The sequence below is a fragment of the Gossypium arboreum genome, chromosome 5, assembly GCF_025698485.1.
Source record: "Gossypium arboreum isolate Shixiya-1 chromosome 5, ASM2569848v2, whole genome shotgun sequence".
In the NCBI taxonomy this organism is placed as follows: Eukaryota; Viridiplantae; Streptophyta; class Magnoliopsida; order Malvales; family Malvaceae; genus Gossypium; species Gossypium arboreum.
In genome coordinates, this window is record NC_069074.1 from 1867250 (window position 1) to 1890668 (window position 23419).

The 23419-nt window shown below is 35.4% G+C and overlaps 4 protein-coding genes and 1 non-coding gene across 6 annotated transcripts; 2 read left to right on the plus strand and 3 right to left on the minus strand.

Annotated features, from left to right (window-relative positions):
• Window positions 1-25: 25 nt before the first annotated feature.
• On the minus strand, window positions 26-3389 carry LOC108487510 (uncharacterized). The gene is made up of 8 exons (XM_017791866.2): window positions 3034-3389; window positions 2715-2796; window positions 2433-2500; window positions 1648-1766; window positions 873-979; window positions 599-648; window positions 440-522; window positions 26-359 (listed from the first exon to the last, which is right to left on the minus strand). The coding sequence occupies exons 2-8, from the start codon at window positions 2770-2772 to the stop codon at window positions 245-247; spliced, it is 600 nt and encodes a 199-aa protein (XP_017647355.1). The 5' UTR covers window positions 2773-2796; window positions 3034-3389; the 3' UTR covers window positions 26-244.
• Window positions 3356-3428, minus strand: TRNAA-UGC (transfer RNA alanine (anticodon UGC)). The gene has a single exon. It is a non-coding gene; the product is annotated as a tRNA-Ala (tRNA).
• Window positions 3429-5040: 1612 nt separating this feature from the next.
• Window positions 5041-6373, plus strand: LOC108488016 (protein SMALL AUXIN UP-REGULATED RNA 12-like). 2 transcript variants are annotated; one of them, XM_053027837.1, is made up of 2 exons: window positions 5041-5234; window positions 5450-6373. In XM_053027837.1, the coding sequence occupies exon 2, from the start codon at window positions 5507-5509 to the stop codon at window positions 5996-5998; it is 492 nt and encodes a 163-aa protein (XP_052883797.1). In that variant the 5' UTR covers window positions 5041-5234; window positions 5450-5506; the 3' UTR covers window positions 5999-6373. The 2 variants fall into 2 exon arrangements, with proteins under 2 accessions (XP_052883797.1, XP_017647825.1); XM_017792336.2 differs by having other exon boundaries at window positions 5499-6033.
• A 1042-nt stretch (window positions 6374-7415) lies between these two features.
• LOC108488991 (auxin-responsive protein SAUR76-like) lies at window positions 7416-8014 on the minus strand. The gene has a single exon (XM_017793232.2). The coding sequence runs from the start codon at window positions 7958-7960 to the stop codon at window positions 7589-7591; it is 372 nt and encodes a 123-aa protein (XP_017648721.1). The 5' UTR covers window positions 7961-8014; the 3' UTR covers window positions 7416-7588.
• A 3529-nt stretch (window positions 8015-11543) lies between these two features.
• On the plus strand, window positions 11544-20038 carry LOC108489537 (uncharacterized). The gene is made up of 11 exons (XM_053027836.1): window positions 11544-12750; window positions 13150-13426; window positions 13543-13728; window positions 14246-14380; window positions 14503-14967; window positions 15467-17755; window positions 18286-18491; window positions 18590-18745; window positions 18983-19214; window positions 19460-19772; window positions 19935-20038. The coding sequence occupies exons 1-11, from the start codon at window positions 11993-11995 to the stop codon at window positions 19940-19942; spliced, it is 5025 nt and encodes a 1674-aa protein (XP_052883796.1). The 5' UTR covers window positions 11544-11992; the 3' UTR covers window positions 19943-20038.
• The last annotated feature ends 3381 nt before the right edge of the window (window positions 20039-23419 follow it).

A 23419-nucleotide genomic window follows, 5' to 3' on the forward strand; every position in this document is an offset into this window, starting at 1 on the left:
GTTTTAAGAGAAAAGTTCAGAAAGGTTCAGAAATAAATGAGGCCATAGAAACTATGATATCATTTGATGTATAAAATCAATGTCACAGGGATTATTAGGAATTTAATAAGATAAAATTAATGCCAAAACAAAGACTTTCAGTATGGTATAGATGCTTGCTGATCCAATATGATAGGGAAGCTACAAAACTGGATGACCGGATTCTGTACGCTCATTTAAACAGGGTTAGGCGTTGTATATTTGTCTAATGTGGTTTTGCAACATACCCATCAACTGCGAAGTTTCGAGTGGCAGCAGGGATTGCTAAACGAATTCCATCAAGTTCAGGCCTTGCAATAATTTGGCATCCCAGTCGAGACCTGACATGTTAAATCCATTTAGATCAAATTAAAGAGAGAAAAAAAAAAAAACTTAGCCAGTCCATGACAGACGAACTCACGTTTCTGTAAGCCCAAACGCTAGGTCCAACATGTCATTCTCCTCATCACTTGGCTCTTCTAATTTATTATAGTGCTCCATATCCTAGCAAAAGAGGTCAATATTAATTACCCATGAATCAATCAACAGCATGTTTGGTAACACATTGTCCTTAGCATACCATCACTATGACGTGGCATGTTGAACAGGCAAGTGAACCCTCACATGCTCCTGCAGTATAACATACAAGTAGACATTAATTTTAGAAGAAAAAGAATAAGGAAATGTGTTAATTTGTATAATAAAAGAATAAGGAGATTTTAAAATCACATTATGTTCTTCACGTGAACAAAATATGCTTCAAGACAAACATCATTTTAAAAGGAATTCAGTAAAAGAATTAGTCCAAGGAATGCTACAAAATTAATGGATTAACAATATATCATAAGCCTTGCCTTCGAGCTCCATATCATTTTGATGAGCTGCTTCTAGCATAGACGTTCCAATAGGCACTTGAATGGGGATTTCTTCTCCATCCTTTGAAACAAATGTGACAGATATCCTGACAAATCATATAATCCAATGTGAATAAAAAATGAAAAAAAAAATCAGTTTCAGATTAAATGCATGGAGAACCATTTAAGTGTTTAAAGAACAATGTTGAGGGGCTCTCAAACTCCATGCTTCCGTTGTCAGTGAATGAATTGCTATCTGAATCTCTCACCAACTCAAGTTTATGATACTGATTGTGCAGAGATAGACAATAGACCAGAAAAAGCAGCAACAAAATCCACAACTGATTAAAGACATATGCATGCTTAGACAAAAGTCCATCCATTGAGGGGTTCAGGTTCTCTGGATGCTACCCTACCCCCTATCAGCTGAGGCATTAATCCACCACCAAGGTTCAAGTTTGCTTTAAAGTATGTATAAAAATGTCTAAATATTATCAAGTCTTGACAAGCAAATGCTTTTCCTAAGTAGTCTCAGCATAGAATTAACTTAAACTGGATTGAAGTTACATAATCATCTCTCCAAGAAGTAGAAAATCAAAATAGGTTTTCTTGGCTATTCTTATATTTGCATGTGTGTATATATATAAGAGAGTTGAAGATTTATACAATCTAAAAATAATTCATCAATGTAATAAGATTCGCATTGAAAATGATTCACAACTTCATCCAACAGTCATAAGCACCATGCTAATACAGTTTTATATAAAGAACTTACGTTTCTTTCTGTTCATCCCCTCCCCTAGAAGTATTGTTGGAACCCAAGGTAGAAAAATCATGATGCTTTTGAAATATGGCACCCTGGAAGAAGGCTCTAGTTTCTGGTAGTAATTCAACCTGTCCAAAAACATTGAAGAAAAGAGAAAAAGATCGAGGGAAAAGTTCACTAATAATTCGCTGAAAATGAAATCCTGCTTTTACAGATAAAATAGCTAAAAATGAAATCAGTTTCTCATCCAATTCTGTAAATTGCTATACGGACTATTTGTCTATCAGTCTTCAATTTTTATACCAATACCAACCACAGATATATTCCGGCAAGTATTATCACCTTCAACTTATTACTACCTGGATTTCTTCTGTAGATATGAGAAGGGAACATTCTTTTCAGATAGCTAATCTAAAAAACATAATCATTCGTAGACGTGAACAACAAATACATCTTCAAGACTGTCTACAGAAGAATCGGCTTAATTAGAACATAGCATAATCATGTCATTAGCTCATTGCCTAGTGTAATCAACACATTTCCCCTAATTTTAATAGGATTGTCCACTACTAGGTTAACAATAACATAACTATCTCCACCATTCAAGATAACTAACAGGAAGATGCATGTCATAAACACTAGATTAAGTTCAACATCGTCAATAACAACGAATATAAGGGTTAACTACAACCCAATGTCTTAGGCTGCTCTTTCAGTGACTCAAAATATATTAGATATGCATGTCAAACTATATTTTTAACATTTTGAAATATACGAAAATAATACCCACTGACCGGAGATCGCTGGCATTGTCCGCAATGCCCTTGTCTAAATCTTGTTCTTGACATACACCTATATCCACCTATCAAAAAGACTGAAATTAGGAGTCAAGTATATGAAAAATCATTACATAAATCATGCATTGGTATAACCCAAAAAACATACCACCCTGATTAAAAAGCAAAATGGTCAGATTAGAAACTACAAGGGCGTATCAAATTTTTCTATATTAATAATGCCAATTTCCATAAAACTGAACAATAATAAAAAAACCCAAATTGGAAATAGTAGCAAACCTCTCGACAGCTCATTGACGATCCGAAATCCAACTCTAGAGAGCCTTGAAGTTAACATAATTTGATGTAGTAAAAGAGCGCCCTGTTTAAAGGAGAAAACTAAATATGCTTAGAAACTTAAATAAAAAAAATCAAAACCTTTTAACTCGCATATCGCATACCGAAAAGTACTATCTTGTGAAGCGAATTAATCAATAAAGCTTAACTGGGCATTCAGCTAAGACGCTGGTTATTCATATAGATATAACTCAAACCTCCAGAAAGCGGAAATAACGACAGAAATTAACTGAGAAGTGAACTTTAGAAGAAATATATATACCTTTCTGCAACGAGATGAAAGAGAGGGAATTAAAACCGGGGTTGGGTCCAATGGAAGTAGTGTTTAGACTTCACTAGGAGCGCTTCGACTGGGTTTGAAGCGTTCCGAGACAAAGGGCCGCCATCGGCGACGACGTACCTTTTGAATAATAATAATAATATGCGCCGCAAAGAGAGACGAGTATTCGAGGATGACAGTAAGGTAGAAAGAAGAGAGATCGAGACCACACTTGTCGAGAGGCAAAACTAAACGACGCTGTGATGGAGAGAAGAGAATCTTTACAGTTCACGCTAAATAATAAAAAATGAAAAAAATACCGAAATGGAGATGCGGGGGATCGAACCCCGTGCCTCTCGCATGCAAAGCGAGCGCTCTACCATTTGAGCTACATCCCCGCTCCTTTTCTCAAAAATTCCTTAAATCTTTATTGTTTTTCTTTTTAAATTGAGTACAACACCTATTAAAGTTGAGTCAAGTGCAACGTCATGCTTCAGTTTATTGAATCTCACAATTTTGTTCATAAAATTACTTTTTTGGGTTCAAAGAGAAGTTTTAGTTCATAATTGACGCTGAAGTAATGATTCTTCTTTAAGATCATTACATCTTACTCCATTTCAACAAATATCTTCTATTTTCAACACCACATAATTAATAACTCTAAAATTACTTGTCACAATTTACACTAATTTATACTATATTGTTCATAAAAACGTATTATTGATATGAAATTACAATAAGAAAGGAAGATAAGGAGAAGATCAAGGTAGTGCAACGGAGATTAATTCATCTAAAGAGATCAAGAGCCGGGATAAGGATAAAAGAATTAATTGATTAAGAAGATAATTGCTCAAAGTAATTTTAAGATGCCAAAAGATAAATCCCTTCTTTATTGTTCCTCGGGATATTTATAGGGAAGGTCCTCTTGTTCATTGATGTGACATGATCGGATAAACATTTAACCCAACTAAATGTATAAAGGATAAGATTCATGGACATATATCATTGGACCTTATAAATGCGATGTCATTGTACTTAAATGGACTATTTATTATATCATGGGATGTTTACATTATGAGAGTGTTCATACTTAAGAGTGGGTGGTGATTCCCTTTAGGAAGAACGAACAGTCTTATCCAAAGGTGTTGGGAGTGGGTGGCCTGCCGAGTTATTACTTTAAATGGAGTCAACATGGAGGTCAACAATGTATTTGGTACAGACACGTGCTCGAGTAGTGGAAGGGTATATATTTAGAGTTAAAATATATTATAAGTCCATATACTTTTTACAAATTTAGAATTTACTCCCTATGCTTTTATTTTCAGGAATTCAATCCATTTACTTTTCAAATTTCATAATTCAAGTATTGTTGTTAACACTGTTTTTTTTGTTAAAATTTTTACACGACTTTTTTAAATAAAAAATACTCATATGGTGTAGCTATGTGACTAAAAAATATTGTAATAAGCTTGAATTTAAAAAAATGATTTTAACTGTAAAGAGTTGAACTTAAATTTTAAAATTTAAAAGGTAAAATAATTAAATTTTAAAAATAAAAATAAAAATATTAAATTCTATATTTACTTAAGACTAAGGTTATATTTGATAAACTGAAAAATTAATGATTGAATTTAAGTTGTAAATTTTGTTTAGTAAATTATTTTAAATTAAGTATTAAATATAATTAGATTTTTTGATAAATAATACTATAATATTAAATAAAATAAAAAACAATTGAATTTATTATTTATTAAGTCTATCTAATTCTGCTCTAAAACTATAACAGACTAAAGATGCGGTATATCGCAAATTTCGCTATAATTACGATATCTGTTTTCATTTCAGATAACTCAATTCTGTTGTTTATTTTACTAATGACTAAGAACAGTTCATACCTACCTCCGGCACAGTCGCGTAACCCAAAGAAATTTTGGACCAGACAAATCAATGAAACAACGAATTTACTAGTAATAATCAGATCTCAAAAATTAAAAAAAAAAAAAAAAAAAAAAAACAACAACAACAACAACTTTTGAAATTTCTGTAACCAATACATATTTATTCTTTTTTGGGGATCCCTGTTTGATGTTGGAATCATTTCCCATTTCTCTCACTGCACAAACTTTGCTTCACCATACCAAATTCCCTCCTTCGCAATGGCTTCCCTTCTTTAGGCTCTCTGCTTTTCCTCCCCCTATTTTCAGGTAACAACCCTTTCTCTCTTTTTTTGTTGGTTTTCTTTTACTCCTTTTTTTATCTAATAAAATCTGGGTTGGGTTTGAGTTGACAAGGAAGATAAGAATTTATGTGCAAATTAAAGGTTAAATTTGCATGCAGTATCTGATATTAGGGGAATTGTTTTTCTTTATATCATAATTTTCACGTCATGAATATGAAAACCCTGCTTTCTTTTTAAAAGGGAATTGATTCAGTTGATCATTGGTTTCCTCTCACAATCACCCTCGAAGAGTCGACAATGGATCATGGCAACAAGTCGACGGGAATCAAGCAGATCGTTAGACTCAAAGGGATGCTTCAAAAATGGCAAACTGCGACATTTAGGTCTCGACCAAATTCCCACAACTCACAACGAAACCATGGCCACGGGGATGTGTCGGGATCAATCAACAAAGTTCAAACAGAAAAAAGGTATTGCGATTCCGACGAGGATGGATGCTACAGCCCTGAACCAGCACCTGATGTTCCAAAAGGATATTTCGCAGTGTATGTAGGGCCTGAGCTTCGAAGGTTCATCATCCCCACCAGCTACCTTAGCCACCCAGTTTTCAAAATACTGCTCCAACAAGCTGAGGAGGAATTCGGATATGATCACAATGGTGCCCTTACTCTCCCTTGTGAGATTGAGACCTTCAAATATCTCCTCAAATACATAGATCAAAACCAACCTAAGAGTCACAACGTTGGAGGAGGAAGCCCTGTTTCTGAACATGTCCTAATTTGTTTTTAGCATTATTAAACCATTTTTAAACTTATTTACCAATATATCTCTCTCTCTCTCTCTCCCCCCCCAACCTCCACACATATATATCACGTATATGCTCATGGGACAAGTTCATATTGCTTTATCTTCATTAACAGTCTTAAACTTTTTTCCTACTATCAGAAGTTCTATATCATTGAATTTTATGTAATGTTGTTATTTATCCGGTGTCGGGTTTTTTCCTCCTATGGAGTATGTATTTTAATTTACCCCTTTCCTTACAAATTTGTAATATTCTTTGTAAAAGGCCAACCATGCATGGTTTTCCTCCATGTGAAATTCTATTCTCCCATGAAGAGAAATTGAAATTTCTGTGATAATTTATTGAGGTTGTTAATTCCATATTCAAAGGGTGGATTTTTTTATTATTTTTTTTGTGATTGTGGTTTTGTTCGCTTGATTTAGAATCCAATCTAAAGCGAATTAACTAATACTAGTTTTATGTCACATGGGTGAAAAAAATAAAAAAAAATAAAATATATATTTTCTAATTAGTTTTTCTTAAAGTTGATGATTACTGATAAAAATAGATGATACAGAAAAAAAAATTTAAACAATCAGTCAAAGTGCCATTAACACCTGAAAAAATTGCTTTCAAAGAGAAAAAAGAAAATGGAAGAAATGCAATAAGGAAAAATTAATAAAACAAAACTTATTGTTGACAAAATAAAAATAAAAATAAAAACAAGTGGGTACTTGGATTTTTTAATACAAAATGTGGGTACTTGTTGAAGTTGGGGGAGTGGTGGTTTTTATCGTGTGAATAATTATTTTTAAGTTTTATTTTGTTAAATAAAATTTATTAAATTATTTTATATCTATTTTATTTTATTTTCAGAACTTAGTTTTATCGGCTAAATTTGTTTATTATACTTTATTGGACTTGACACTTTTCGAGTACCGATTTCTATTCAAGAAATTTTACAGTCTAGTAGAATTTTCGCTTGATTTTTTTTTTTGCTTAATGCTTATTTCTACTGAAAAAATATTAATATAAATATGAGATCAAGTTTTAAGATAAGCACAGGATACTAATACGGTTTTGATTTGGGTATATTCAAGTTTTTATCAATGTTTTGAATTTTTTTTTTTTTGAAAGTACCATTATTTAAAAGATTATATCGGATGGAGAAAATTTTAGTATATATTATCCACTGTAAAATAGTTTCCTCATATTAATAGACATTGTCAGAAAAGAAAAAGGAAGACCAAACATAAAAGATGCGGAGGCCCAAGTTTGTGTGTACTGTACTTTTCAAGCATTATTAATTTGTTTGAGGTAAAGATTTCTTCCTTTTGGCTATGTTTCATATACAGATTGCGATTCACATCTCTTTTCTGTTTCGGATCAAATCATTGAATCCATATATAAAAATAAAACACATTTTCTGTAAATATTATGAAAAAAAATGAACATTAATCTCTCATATATGTTACATAAGTAAAAATGAGAATGAACAGCGATGCTCTACAATATTATCATTACATAATATACAACTCCGGTACCATGGGAATGACCGGACGGGAAATGTTTCGTTTTTTGGTCTGCACGAGCCGTCAACATGCGTAAAACTCCACTAGTTCTTCCAAGGACTCAGCCTGAGGATCAGCATTTTCGAGCATCCAAAGCAAGTGTTCGAACAAGACAACCTCGCACGACACGTTGATGACGGCGTCGTTTTCGCCCGACGACCATTCCGCGAGTTCACGGAACAAAGGGCTTTTGATAATGTCGGAGCTAATAAGGTATCGCCTCCGAGATTTTCCAACGTAGACGGGGTGGAGATTTGCCGACGATGAATCCTTGTCGATATCCGAAGCCGACGCCGCTACTGAGCTCGACATAGGGCGGATTTGCTTGTTGTTGAATGAGTTTAGCTTCTTGAGAACTGACTTAAGCTTCGTTAGCTTGTCGCGGCCTTTCGCCATTGTCTTTGTTTTTTTTTCTTCTTTGGAAGGCTTAATGGATTTTCAAAGAGCTTTAGATAGAAAAGGGGAAGAAGGCTCGTTTATTTATAAAAAGAGTTGAAGAAGGGTGAAATTGTAAATTGCTTAAATGCAGCTAGATCTATTGGGCCCACGTGTGGGGTCCGGTAATTGTGGGAAGATAGTGGGCCGCACTTCTTTGACGTATGGCGTTGAGCGTTCTTTAATAATCCTCTCTTCCTTAATTATCTATCTACCTATAAAATAATCATCCACCTCTTTATATTAAGAGTGATATTAGATTATTTATGACATTTGAAAATGAGTAAATTAAGAATTATATATTTGATTAAAGATTAAAATAGTCTTTTTTTTTTTATTTCATTCGTTTTCATTATTAAAAACTAGTATGGTTAGCATGATAATCAAAAAGTTATATGTAGTATGTCACATATATCTTATTTTGATATTCGAGATACATAAATTAGTTTTAACAGAATAATTAGTTAGTTCTTTGATCTAATACATATGGATTAATTTGCTTATTTTTTAAGTAGAAGAGTTCAAATGCAATTCAACCCTTGGTACAAACACCTCCATAATATTTTTATTATTTAAAGGCTCCTTCAAGTCCCAACTTAAGTAGTTACCGAAAATATCATAACTAAAGCTACATTTTATCATTAAATATATTTATTACAATTTTTTCATTCATATAATAAGCTTTGTATAATTTAATATCATTTTGTTCGGATCAAAATATGTTACCCAAATATATTTCTTTTTATTTGATTTTCTTTTGAGTATTTAAATTATATGATTCTAAAAATAAAGAAGTTAAATTAAATATAATAATTCAGATGAATGAAGGCTAAACTTTTTTTTAACCTAAATAAACAATGCATGTAAATCAAATGTCAATAACAAAGATAAGGATCCGGGAAGAATTTTTATATATACATAGTAAAATGCCATGAATCTCTTGGTTTCATAGCTTTTGCTCGTCAACCTTACATGCAAAGGCCATGACGAGAGTTGTTGTTTTCATTACTTGAGCATGTGATTTCATTTCTCAATAAAAACTTGTTTTTATTTATTTTAATGGAACTAAAGCAAAAGATTAGAAAATAGTGTAACAAATTCAGGTGTTAAGAATGCACCTTTCACAAAAGTTAAAAGATTTTCTTTTGAATATGATTGCAAATGGAAAAGATTGAAAACTTAATAAGAATTTATTAATATCAGATGTCTCTTTAAAACAAAACCCATAAGAATGATCAGCATATACACTAAGAAAATGATTAAGAATAAAGATGGGAGAAAGGAAGAACATGAATATGAAAATAGCAAATGAGGTTTCGGGGAACAATATTTAATAATGAGGGGATTAACAAAATTTAGGGTTTCAATCAAGAAAATCCGTCCATAAAGACAATTTGCGGCGAATGAACAAGGGCATGTGAGGGACACATGGAATCAAATTAATGTCCCAAAATATTGTGAACCACTAACTTAATAAATGAGCCTCAATCACACCCGACCATACCCTCCTCATGTGGATTCTTACCATAAAATTAGTAACCCGTGAAAATACGAGTCTACTAACATTTTTAAGATTTCATAGATAATCTGTTATTGTTTATAAATTACTTTGTAATATATTACTGTGTATTAAGAAGACCGATCCGATTATTGTAAAAAGAAAAACCTGGTTTACGTTATTTTATTAGAAATATTTTTTTAAGAAATTTCAAAAAGTAAAACCCTTTTTGGATTCAAAAAGGTATAAATAAATTGTAATAGTGCACTTCTAGTGGAATCGCTTTTGATTGGTGGAGGCATTAATAGTAGTTTGGTGAAACTATGTTTGTTACACTAATTTTTGAGGAGGCAAAAAATCTAAAATTCACCATATATCGAGAAATCATAATGAATTACTGATCATATAGCTAATAAGTATGTTGTAACCAAAAATTCAAGTTTACAATTATTTGAAGAATCCCCGATTTTAGTGCAAGGCTTATTGCTTGCTGATCGTAATGTGTCGATGTTGAATTAATTTTAGCCAGTTAATGTAGTCGGTTTATGTTATTTTTTTCTATTAAAAAAAAATATTTTTAATATTTTTAAATTAAACTAGAGATTAATATAGAAAGATAGGGAAAAAAAATGTGTGGTGAGAAGGGAATGGACTGTGGAGTTTATATCTCCCTCTCTATATATTTCTGTCCCTATTCCAACAATATCTATTTATCGAAGACTTATGTGTTTTTTGATGTATCGAAAATAACACAAATTTCCAATTCATTTGTCAAGAATCAATGAATGAGAAATGCAACTTTGATTGTTTCTTGGGAAACAAGATCCTCCTATACGTGGGAAAATCAACAGGATCTGTTTGCACTTTTGAACTTATTCTACTAATATGTCAATTTTCGGTTGGTCAAAAACATGTACCGTGGAAGAAGTGAAATGTCTCTAAAAGACATAAGAAATGTCTATTCTCGATTGAGACCTAAATCTTTGCTAATATATGCATGTCAACAGAGGACGAAAGTTAAAGAATATATTATGTTGAGATCAGATTGAAATAAAAAGTAATCATTTTTTTGAAGGATGATTAGAATAATTTTTTTTTAATTTTAGATTGAAAATTATTTAAAAATTAAATAAGTTTGAAGGAGCCAAAAAAAAAAAGAAGAAAAAAGAAAGGTGGCACTCACCTATGGGATCCATCTGTGCATGTGCTTAATGATGATGATTGAATGATTATAGAGGACATGTAGCATGTGATTAGCATTATCATGCTACTAATTACCAGTGTTAACTGATTTTAAACGACAGCCTTTGTCTTCTTATATATATTTCTGAACATTGGATTCTATTAGATAAACAAGTTTATTAGGATTACTTGTCAATTAGTCAGATTTGGGAGTTAATTCCAAAAAAAAAAAAAAATTGAAACGGGCTTTAAAATTTTGTTACATGAATTCATTGTATTGTGTATATATATAATTTATAGATAGAATAAAATATTAATTAACATTTAGTTTAATTGTTATCATTGTGGTTGCAATAATTAAAGGTACATAGGTTTGAATGTGCACATTTTATCTTTTGATTTAAGGGTTTAAAGAGGGATACAAGTATCATTTAAAAATATTATTTATACGATTTTTTGGTAAGCTTGCTATAAACCTTCTTGATGCTAAATTTCCCATTAACTGCCCAGCTTGAAATAACATCATCACGACCAGCTAGAGAAGTCGGAGATCATGTATTATGTTTAAGTGTGAAATTGCATCAGCAATTTGTGTCCAATGCTTAAAAATAATGAGGATCCAAATGTTTGAGTTAGGTAGTCCAAACATTAGTGTCCTGAATCCCCTCTAAACGGTATGTTTGTATGTTGAGTTCAGGAAGGGAAAGACTTTTCTGTGAAGTCCAAAAAGGACTTTTGGGCCATATATTCCAATCTCCAACAACAAACGTGAAAATGAATAGATCACATGGGCTAACACCGTCAGCCTCTGTAGGCCTAACGTTTAGATTTAGGTGAAAGCCTTTCCGCCTTTTAGTAAAAGTGAAGGCGGTTAAGAGGATCCAATTTCCATTGCCCGATGAAGACCAGCTGCAATTAATTATACCATTTGAACACGACGACTACGAAACTTTCTAGTAACGGTTCATTTTAGTTCTTTTGTCAGAGAATGCTCTTTTCGGGACCCACAGTACCGATGTGGGATCCATCATCCTTCACCGGTAAACAGGCGCCATATGTTGTTTTCTTGATTTCGCGGCTAAAACCGTAGAGCCTCCCCTCACCACTCACCACTCACCGCTCACCACCCTCCACCACTCCATCGCCATCACCATCACCATCCACTCTTTTTTCGAACTTTCTTTCGCCATTCTTCCCCCCCACCCCCCGGTCTTTGTCCTATCTTTAATATAAGCTTCTCGAATCTCAATTTTCATTTCCCCACCGCTACCACATCCTCCCCCTCCCCTTCCCGAAGGAAAAAATAGTAATAAATGAGCTTCTCTTCCAGTTACAGTAATCTCCGTCTTACGCCAAACCGCTGCGACAACCTCTTCTTTTGCTCCCCTCAAAATCCTTTCCAAATCCGCGAATTTCGCGTTTACAGGAAACGACGCAGTTTGAAGCTCTTCCGCTCAAACCCCACTCTCCAAAGCCAATTCAATTTCTCTTTCGATAACAACGTTTTCCAGAACCTTCCTTCGCTCGATCTTCTCACGCCGGTTTTGGGTCTAACTTCCGGTGTCGCTCTTTATTTATCGTCGCGGCTGAATTTAGCTTCCGGAGGTGAAAACAATGTCTGCGATATTGGAGAGTGGATTTTGTTCACCAGTCCGACGCCGTTTAATCGATTCGTCATCCTTCGATGCCCTTCTATATCGTTCGAAGGGAGTGAGCTGATGGAGGATGTGAACGAGAGGTTGGTGAAAGAAGATAGGCATTTCGTGAGGCTAAATAGCGGGAGGATGATACAGGCGAGTAGAATCAGGGGAGAGGAGCCGGATGAGTTGGAATACCAGAGACTTTGTATAAACACGGAGGATGGCGGTGTAATTTCAATTGATTGGCCGGCGAAGTTAGACTTGAGCGAGGAACATGGATTGGACACGACAGTTTTGGTGGTTCCGGGAACGGCGGAGGGTAGTATGGACGACAAGGTGAAGGCGTTTGTTAAGGAGGCAGTTTTTTGTGGGTTTTTTCCGGTTGTTATGAATCCTCGAGGTTGCGCCAGCTCGCCACTCACCACTCCTCGGTAAGCTATTGAGTTCTGAAGTGAAATTTATTTGTTTAGTGAGTATTGTGATTCGGTTTAGGGAGAAAACAGCAGTAACCAATAAAATTAGAGCTGAACAAACGGCAATACAAGCTTTTCTGCAAGGTTTTAGATTGTCTGGTGAGGCAGAACATGTAACCCAAAGGGTTTCATCATTTATTTCATTACTTCTTTCGTTTATTGGCATTGATAACATGTTTGTAATGCGTGTGAAGTAAGTGGGAAGTATTTACTTAGAGAAGATCATATGTTTTAGCACAGATCAGTTTATCAGCTAGGCTTCTAGACCAAAAGAATTATCTTATATAAGCTGGGTGTTTTGGTTTTCCTTGAAGTTTCTTGAAAGGCCATTTTTACTGAACGACTTTATTTATGTAGGTTGTTTACAGCTGCTGACAGTGATGATATCTCAACTGCTATACAGTTTGTTAATAAGGCAAGACCATGGAACACATTGATGGGTGTTGGCTGGGGATATGGCGCAAACATCTTGACAAAATACTTGGCTGAAGCTGGTGAGAAAACACCTTTGACAGCTGCGACTTGCATAGATAATCCTTTTGACTTGGAGGAAGCTACAAGATTGACTCCTTATCACATTGCTTTAAATGAAAAACTCACTGGTGGTCTTGTAGATATTCTACGATCTAATAAGGTTGGTGATTGCTTCAAAAATTGCAGCTTTTCACTCAAAATCACTTCAGTGTTTATGCATGCTTCATTATCCATTGATCATTCCATACTAATTAATTTGACCCATGAATGATCTAGGAACTATTTCTAGGCCGAGCAAAAGGGTTTGATGTGGAAAAGGCTTTATCAGCCAAATCTGTTCGTGACTTTGATAAGGCAATATCGATGGTCTCTTACGGTTTTGAGGCCATAGAAGACTTTTACTCAAAATGTAGTTCACGAAGCTTAGTTGGCAAAGTTAAGATTCCAGTTCTTTACATACAGGTACCTTTTACAACTTGAAAAAACACTCTTGTGTAATTGCTGAAAATGGATATTATTAAAATTTCCTGCTTTAATGGTAAATGTTGAGCAAATAATTTTCTTTCTTCTGATGTATTTAGAGCCAAACAACTTTATTTTGTATGAAAACTGTTCCTTTCATGCTATACACGTATGTATATCTGTGTTCGAAGCAACACATACATAAGAACTGCTATGGTTGAATATCTCCTTTGTGTCATTAAACCCTAGTCACTGAGCTGAGCTAGAGTTCCTTGAAGACAGTGGTAAACTCCCAAATTTCATTCTAACCTTGTTTTAAAAACTAACTACCTAACCTAGCTATATAATCTTGCCTTCTCATTGGGAAAATGTCTTTTAGGACTTGCCCTGAAATTGCTTGTACTTATCCTGTTTCTGTCCTCTGCATGTGTGTACACTGGTTCAGAACCTAACTCCCTTGTGAAGGAGGAAATTTAGAAGGAAAACCTAATTTCTTTTGAACTTTTTTATTTTTCAGAATGATGGTGGATCAGTTCCACTATTTTCCATTCCACGTGGTTTGATTGCAGAAAATCCTTTTACCAGCCTGCTCCTCTGTTCTTGTTCATCATCTAGAGCTACGGTATCGTGGTGCCATCATCTTACTATTGAGGTAATATTTTCATCTTCTCTCTTCTCATCTGAGGGTTTGGAACTTCGACTTTGATCCAGAAAAAGTTTCTCCATAAATATTGCTATTGATTTTTTTTCATTGGTATCATTTGGTTTATATAGTGGCTTACTGCGGTAGAGCTTGGACTTCTAAAGGGCCGTCATCCTCTTCTAAAAGATGTTGACATCACCATCAATCCTTCAAAAGGCTTCGCTTTCACAGAAGGTGGGTTGACTGGTAAAGGTGGAAACACTAAGAAGCTTTTGGATCTTTCCAGATTAAATTCTGTAAATGGCTATTCCGTTGGTCCTAGAAGAGGCATGTTAGAAGATGGTGATACAGCTCCTAGCATCCACCTTCAGTCCAGACAAGATTCACTCAAGGACATGGAACTTCAAGAGAAGGGATTGCATAGAGTGCACAATGATATGTTAGCACAGTCCAAACCTCTTGAAGCAGAGTTGGCCAAAGAGGAAGCTGAACTAGAAGATGGTGAAAGAGGGCAAGTTTTACAAACTGCACAAGTAGCTATGAATATGCTTGATGTAACCATGCCTGGAACTTTGAAAGAAGCTGAGAAGCAGAAGGTAGGGCTTATAAACATTGCAGTTTCTTTTATCTCACATATATTATCATTCTGGGTTTAAAAATGTGTATACATATTCATCTTTGAACAATCAATATGATAAGCTAATGCTAAAGGACTTCCTCTGCGTGTGTGCTTGTCGGAAAGGAATATGTCAACTGTACATGTTTTGTGATATATAGTATATTTCTTGAACGAGTAATTTAAATGTTTGGGGTCTTTTCATATTTGATTTTCTTTTATCGTTTTATGTTTTTTCCTCTTGGTTTTTTTTTTGTATCTATATTTGTTTTCCTTTTAAAAGTATTTCAGTGGAAATTCAGCTTATATGATGTTATTCCATTTTTTGATTATTTTTATGGTGTGGCATGTTTGGTTCTTTAAGTATCAATTTTTAGCAGACATGACTTTAAGAAATTGGAAACATGAACTTTAGGTATTTGAAAATAAGAATTTGGTGACATAAACTTTAGTGTGTTAAATAATCTATGTACATACAGGTCCTGGCTGCTGTTAATCAAGGTGAGACGCTTTTGAAAGCCTTGCAAGATGCTGTTCCAGAAGATGTTCGTGAAAAACTCACAGAAGCTGTATCTGTTATTATGCATTCTCAAGGCACAAACTTAAAACAAGGTATTGAGAGGATTCCCAAGATGCAATCAGGGTTTAAATCAAAAGTCCACGAAAGTGTTAGTGATGCTCATTCTACAGATGAGATAAAAAGAACTGAGGGTTTGGCAGATGGGACTGATAACAATCAAGTTGGCTCAGAGAAAGCTACTGCTGGACAGGGATCAGAATCTCGGCCGTTAGACAATATGCAAAGCTCCAATGATGTAGGTCAATCTCAATCAATAAGTGGAGATCAAGGTGATATTTCTTCTTCAGTCAGGAAGGATGCAAGTGAAACGGGAAAAATTCATGAAAGTGATGATCTCAACAGTGAAAAGGCTTCTCTACATGCTGACTCAATCGAACCAGGATCAGTAACTAATGTTAATTTGACTACCCAAGATGAAAAGGAAGGTAGCACAGACGAAATTGTTGAGTCCAAAGCAGACCCAGATGGTGGAGTAGATCGAGTTGAAATGAAGTATAATAATAGACCCCGGCAAAAGGAAGAAAAAGTCGTGGATTCTTTGACTGATGAAAATAATGCGGCACCATCAGGATCTTCTGAAGCCCAGCCAGAGGAAAGTGAAAGGAATGATAATCGGAAAAAAGATCTGCAACATCCACCCGATCAAAATAAGTCTACCGTCACTGATTCCAATGCTCCAACCTTCAATGTTTCTCAAGCATTAGATGCTCTGACAGGGATGGATGATTCCACCCAAGTAGCTGTTAACAGTGTGTTTGGTGTGTTAGAAAATATGATTACTCAATTTGAGGAAGAAAAAGAAGAAAATGGTTCTCATGATGGACGTGAGCTTAGGACTGATAATACCAATTCTGTTCCTGAGACACAAGGTACATTTGGAAAAAAAGAGGGCAGTGAAAATGATAACAAATTGAGAGAAACCGAAGGCAGTAAAGATAACCAGAGTATGATTTCTGATAGGTTGCATGATCCTCCCATTCATAATGATCATGGTAATAGTTCAGACTTAGGGGATGACTCAACAAGTGAACGGCTGGAGGAGGAGTCCCCAGAAAGTCCTGCTTCATCAGAGGGGAATGGTAGTGATGATTCTCAGGAACAAATTGTTGGCAATAGTTTGGATTTGCCAATAAACAATGATCATATAGTTGGTTGTAAAATGGTGGCTGATTATTCATATAGACCCATAAATAGCACTCCCTCGTATATAAATGCAAGTCAATATGAGGACTTTCTTCATAGTGAGTACTTCCAGAGATATTTGCTTTCAAAACAAACTACCAAACCACTAGATGTAGATACGACTACTGCTTTATTGTTTGACTACTTTCCAGAAGAAGGTCAGTGGATGCTCTTGGAACAACCAGGAGAGAATGGAGATTCTGCTGGTGATGTTACAACTCATAGCAGAGAGCCTGAGGCTCCAGCTGCTGGAGTTAGCAAAATCAAAAATTACATCGAACCATCATATGTGATATTAGATACTGAAAGACAGCACAACCCTTTTGGAGAGTTTGAGACCATAGACAATACAAATGGATATTCTAGAAAGGATGGTAAGGGATTAGAGGAATTGATGCAGCTTGTAAAAGTCACTATATTGGATTCTTTGAGGGTGGAAGTTGATCGCAGGCTAAGTGCATCTGACATGGAAGAAATGGAATCTCAACTTGCTATGGATATTGAAACAGTTGCAACTGCAGTTTCTCTGTCCATTGGAGATTATAAGGAGCCTAATGATTTTGAGGGCAAAGAGTATGTTATTGACAATTCCTCAGAAAAAGCCGGAACTGTTAATGGAGAGAATGTTGTCAGGGCTATTTCATCTGCTATTCAGAGCACAAGTTATCTAAGGAGAGTGCTGCCAGTTGGTGTTATTATAGGATCTAGCTTAGCTGGTCTGAGAAAGTATTTTGATCTATCTACGGTTCATGATGAGTATATAAGTGAAGTTAAACCTGCTGATGAAACCCAGGTATCTAGGGAAAAGAATCATGGGAAAACTAGTATAATCGATATTGATCAATCACCAGTTTATGAAACTAGTCAAAATGGTACTTCGCATAGCCCTAGTAGCAAAGAAGTGGTAGAAACTGGTTTGAAAACCCTAAACAAGGATGATGTCATGGTTGGTGCTGTTACAGCTGCTCTAGGAGCATCGGCTTTGCTAGCGCCACTGCCAGACAAGGTAATAGTCAATTTCTTTAGAATTTTTTATACTAGCTTTTCTATGTTTTTTGTTGGCTTAAACCACCTGCAGAAGCCTTGTTTGTCAGGGGTATCCTTGTTTTGTTGCTATAAGTTTAAGCTACATTTAAAGTAAAAAAGGTCTTCAACTATATTATTATCGGCAAGGTGTTCCATACTTCTATTGAATTTTGTTGTTACCTTTTACATACAAATACATAGAAATCATGCTTAATATTTTATTTTTATTTAATTACTTCTATCTATTATTTTCCCAAAGAACCTTTTGAATCTTGATTGGTTCCATAACTAGTACTAGTTTTAGGAACATCACCAAAATGGTAAAAACCTATTCTAGTCTTTGACCAATCTGGTACCAAGAGCATCCAAAGAAATGCTGACTCATTTTAAGAGGTTTTTATTTCATCCTTTTAAACTTTAATTGTTATATGTCATGCATGTTGATTGTGCCTTCCTCTTTTTTATCCTGACTGTATTGTTCTCATTCTTGCTGCTCTATAAAATGCAAAGGAACCACTTGAAGAAAATGAAACTGCAGAAAGTTCATCCAGGATCTTCAAGGAGAAAGGCCATCAACATAAGGAGCCTGGAATTCCTGAGGGAGCAGTAGCTGACAAACACCAAATTAACATGGTCACTAGTCTTGCTGAGAAAGCCTTGTCAGTTGCTGGTCCTGTTGTGCCTATGAAGGAGGATGGTGAATTGGATCAAGAAAGGTCTTATCATATGCCTGATATACGTTTCTGTTGTATTTGAAGTTGTCTGTTTGTTTTGTTTTCTTCGGAACTCTACTTACACTTGTCTTTGTCAGCAGATTGGTTGCTATGTTAGCAGATTTGGGACAAAGGGGCGGTGTGTTGAGGCTAGTTGGTAAAATTGCTTTGCTTTGGGGTGGTATACGTGGTGCAATGAGTCTAACAGATAGGCTTATCACATTTCTGCATATAGCTGAACGCCCCTTATACCAAAGGTATAAAGTGGCTGGCAACCTTCCCGACCACCTTTGCTTTAACCCTCCCAACTTTCTCTTTCTACGCATTTGATTTCGATTTATAATTAAGAATAACTTGGATCAATTTTGTTGAGGCTTATGCTAAATGTTTTAGAACTTTTTAAAAGTCGCCATACATGTTTGACATTCCTGATTTATATCTCCTGTTGTACTAATGTTGTTCTTTTCCTCGTGTCTTGCTTTTTCTTTCCAAAGGATTCTTGGCTTTGTCAGCATGGTTCTTGTTTTGTGGTCACCAGTTATTGTTCCATTGCTTCCAGCTCTTGTGCAGAGCTGGACCAAAAAAACTCCCGCCAAGTTTGCTGAACTTGTTTCGATTCTTGGCTTTTATGTTGCTCTCATGATACTTGTCATGTTATGGGGTAAAAGAATACGTGGCTATCAAAATCCACATGAGCAGTATGGACTGGAGTTGACATCATCAACGGTATGGATTCTTGCTTAAACTTTTTATTGGGAAAAAGGAAAAATCTAGTTGAAGGGTTATTGATATCTATCTCTTATGTTAGCTTCTGATTCTTACAATGCATGTTGGTTTATATCTTCGAGGTTGTTGCTTTTCCGTGCTTGGTCGACTAGGGGTTTGATTCTGAGAAGAAATCCTATCTTTAATGGATATCAGCTGCTATTGTAATGGATAGAGTGAGTTAATATCTATATTATTGCTTGCAGATCAAAGGTCTTATCATGGGCTTGATTGGAGGAGTCATACTCGTAGTGTCAATACAATCTGTAAATTCTTTGCTTGGCTGTGTCAGTTGGTCTTGGCCTTCAAATCCTCTTCCATCCTCTTTGGACTTATTGGCTAGGCTCAAAGTTTATGGGAAACTGCTTGTGTTTGCTGTTCGAGGAATTGCTACTGCAACTGGCATTGTGCTTGTTGAAGAACTGGTTTTAGGTCATGGCTACCTGATGAAATTGCTGCAGATTTTGGCTATCATTGTGGAATTATTATATCAGGACTTGCATTTTCTTTGTTCCAGAGGTGACATTATCTTTCTCTCTTGCAATTCGTTTCCGCTTTTTTCCATTATGATGTATTCTTTTGGTGCAATTACATTGTATAGATCTGTAAATTTAATTTTGAAAAGAAAAAGAAAAGGTCAATGCTAACAATCGCCAATACTGTGGTTCAATGAAATTGTAGGTCTCTAATGGCGATACCAGGGTTATGGCTTTTATCATTAGCTCTATCAGGCATTCGGCAAAGAAATGAGGGCAGCCTCTCGGTTCCAATTGGGTTGCGGACTGGAAATATTGATCAATCACCAGTTTATGAAACTAGTCAAAATGGTACTTAGCATAGCCCTAGTAGCAAAGAAGTGGTAGAAACTGGTTTGAAAACCCTAAACAAGGATGATGTCATGGTTGGTGCTGTTACAGCTGCTCTAGGAGCATCGGCTTTGCTAGCGCCACTGCCAGACAAGGTAATAGTCAATTTCTTTAGAATTTTTATACTAGCTTTTCTATGTTTTTGTTGGCTTAAACCACCTGCAGAAGCCTTGTTTGTCAGGGGTATCCTTGTTTTGTTGCTATAAGTTTAAGCTACATTTAAAGTAAAAAAGGTCTTCAACTATATTATTATCGGCAAGGTGTTCCATACTTCTATTGAATTTTGTTGTTACCTTTTACATACAAATACATAGAAATCATGCTTAATATTTTATTTTTATTTAATTACTTCTATCTATTATTTTCCCAAAGAACCTTTTGAATCTTGATTGGTTCCATAACTAGTACTAGTTTTAGGAACATCACCAAAATGGTAAAAACCTATTCTAGTCTTTGACCAATCTGGTACCAAGAGCATCCAAAGAAATGCTGACTCATTTTAAGAGGTTTTTATTTCATCCTTTTAAACTTTAATTGTTATATGTCATGCATGTTGATTGTGCCTTCCTCTTTTTTATCCTGACTGTATTGTTCTCATTCTTGCTGCTCTATAAAATGCAAAGGAACCACTTGAAGAAAATGAAACTGCAGAAAGTTCATCCAGGATCTTCAAGGAGAAAGGCCATCAACATAAGGAGCCTGGAATTCCTGAGGGAGCAGTAGCTGACAAACACCAAATTAACATGGTCACTAGTCTTGCTGAGAAAGCCTTGTCAGTTGCTGGTCCTGTTGTGCCTATGAAGGAGGATGGTGAATTGGATCAAGAAAGGTCTTATCATATGCCTGATATACGTTTCTGTTGTATTTGAAGTTGTCTGTTTGTTTTGTTTTCTTCGGAACTCTACTTACACTTGTCTTTGTCAGCAGATTGGTTGCTATGTTAGCAGATTTGGGACAAAGGGGGTGTGTTGAGGCTAGTTGGTAAAATTGCTTTGCTTTGGGGTGGTATACGTGGTGCAATGAGTCTAACAGATAGGCTTATCACATTTCTGCATATAGCTGAACGCCCCTTATACCAAAGGTATAAAGTGGCTGGCAACCTTCCCGACCACCTTTGCTTTAACCCTCCCAACTTTCTCTTTCTACGCATTTGATTTCGATTTATAATTAAGAATAACTTGGATCAATTTTGTTGAGGCTTATGCTAAATGTTTTAGAACTTTTAAAAGTCGCCATACATGTTTGACATTCCTGATTTATATCTCCTGTTGTACTAATGTTGTTCTTTTCCTCGTGTCTTGCTTTTTCTTTCCAAAGGATTCTTGGCTTTGTCAGCATGGTTCTTGTTTTGTGGTCACCAGTTATTGTTCCATTGCTTCCAGCTCTTGTGCAGAGCTGGACCAAAAACTCCGCCAAGTTTGCTGAACTTGTTTCGATTCTTGGCTTTTATGTTGCTCTCATGATACTTGTCATGTTATGGGGTAAAAGAATACGTGGCTATCAAAATCCACATGAGCAGTATGGACTGGAGTTGACATCATCAACGGTATGGATTCTTGCTTAAACTTTTTATTGGGAAAAAGGAAAAATCTAGTTGAAGGGTTATTGATATCTATCTCTTATGTTAGCTTCTGATTCTTACAATGCATGTTGGTTTATATCTTCGAGGTTGTTGCTTTTCCGTGCTTGGTCGACTAGGGGTTTGATTCTGAGAAGAAATCCTATCTTTAATGGATATCAGCTGCTATTGTAATGGATAGAGTGAGTTAATATCTATATTATTGCTTGCAGATCAAAGGTCTTATCATGGGCTTGATTGGAGGAGTCATACTCGTAGTGTCAATACAATCTGTAAATTCTTTGCTTGGCTGTGTCAGTTGGTCTTGGCCTTCAAATCCTCTTCCATCCTCTTTGGACTTATTGGCTAGGCTCAAAGTTTATGGGAAACTGCTTGTGTTTGCTGTTCGAGGAATTGCTACTGCAACTGGCATTGTGCTTGTTGAAGAACTGGTTTTTAGGTCATGGCTACCTGATGAAATTGCTGCAGATTTTGGCTATCATTGTGGAATTATTATATCAGGACTTGCATTTTCTTTGTTCCAGAGGTGACATTATCTTTCTCTCTTGCAATTCGTTTCCGCTTTTTTTCCATTATGATGTATTCTTTTGGTGCAATTACATTGTATAGATCTGTAAATTTAATTTTTGAAAAGAAAAAGAAAAGGTCAATGCTAACAATCGCCAATACTGTGGTTCAATGAAATTGTAGGTCTCTAATGGCGATACCAGGGTTATGGCTTTTATCATTAGCTCTATCAGGCATTCGGCAAAGAAATGAGGGCAGCCTCTCGGTTCCAATTGGGTTGCGGACTGGAATAATGGCTTCAAGTTTTGTTCTACAAACGAGTGGGTTCCTAATTTATAAGGCCAACCATCCTCTGTGGGTAACTGAAGCTTACCCCTTTCAACCATTTAGTGGAGTAGTGGGTGTTGCATTTGCTTTATTGTTGGCAACTATTGTATATCCAAGACAACCTCTAGAGCACAAGAACCTCAAAGAAGAATTGTAGGGTTAGAATAGCAGCAGCAGCCTTAGCCACAAAGTGCTTTGCATTTTTGGGTCATAGTTTTGTGTAATGGTGCCTGCCTAGTTTTTGTATTTTAGGTAAATATTTGTAAATGCATGTGAGGAGAGGAAGTGAAGCATAGGTATGATAGCAGTGTACAGTTAGTGAGTTTTGAAAGGTCAAATCTTTTGAGTGTGTCATGAAGTTCATAACCGGATTTTTCATTTTTGAGAAAAAAATAAACTGTTGGTATGAATAGAGAAATTAAACTGTTGTTACATATCAAATCTGATTACAGAGTCATCTCTCCTAATCTCTATTCTCGACAACAAAATTGTTAGTTGGTTTTGTGGTTTTGAGAATTTACAACTATTTTACTATCAATCATTCTATCTCTAATCAATGTTTTTAGCTGAACAAATAAATTTTGAAATTGCCTGGGACTTTTACCATGGATCATATTATTCCTTTCCTGCCATATCAAATAAATAAACCCATTCCATGGTGGCCTTAAAGATTTCCATTTGCAATGAACAAGTACCAGTCAAATGCCATGAAAAATGTTGCAACGGCAAGTTTTCAATATTTCCTCGCAGCAAGAACAAATATGCTTTTATCCATGCCGCCCAAAGAGAGCCAGCATTAGCATATTATATGCCATGCTCATAGACAATTATTATTGTGGGTTTGCGTTACCTAATTGCCAAACGCATAGGAGAACAAGTCAAAAATC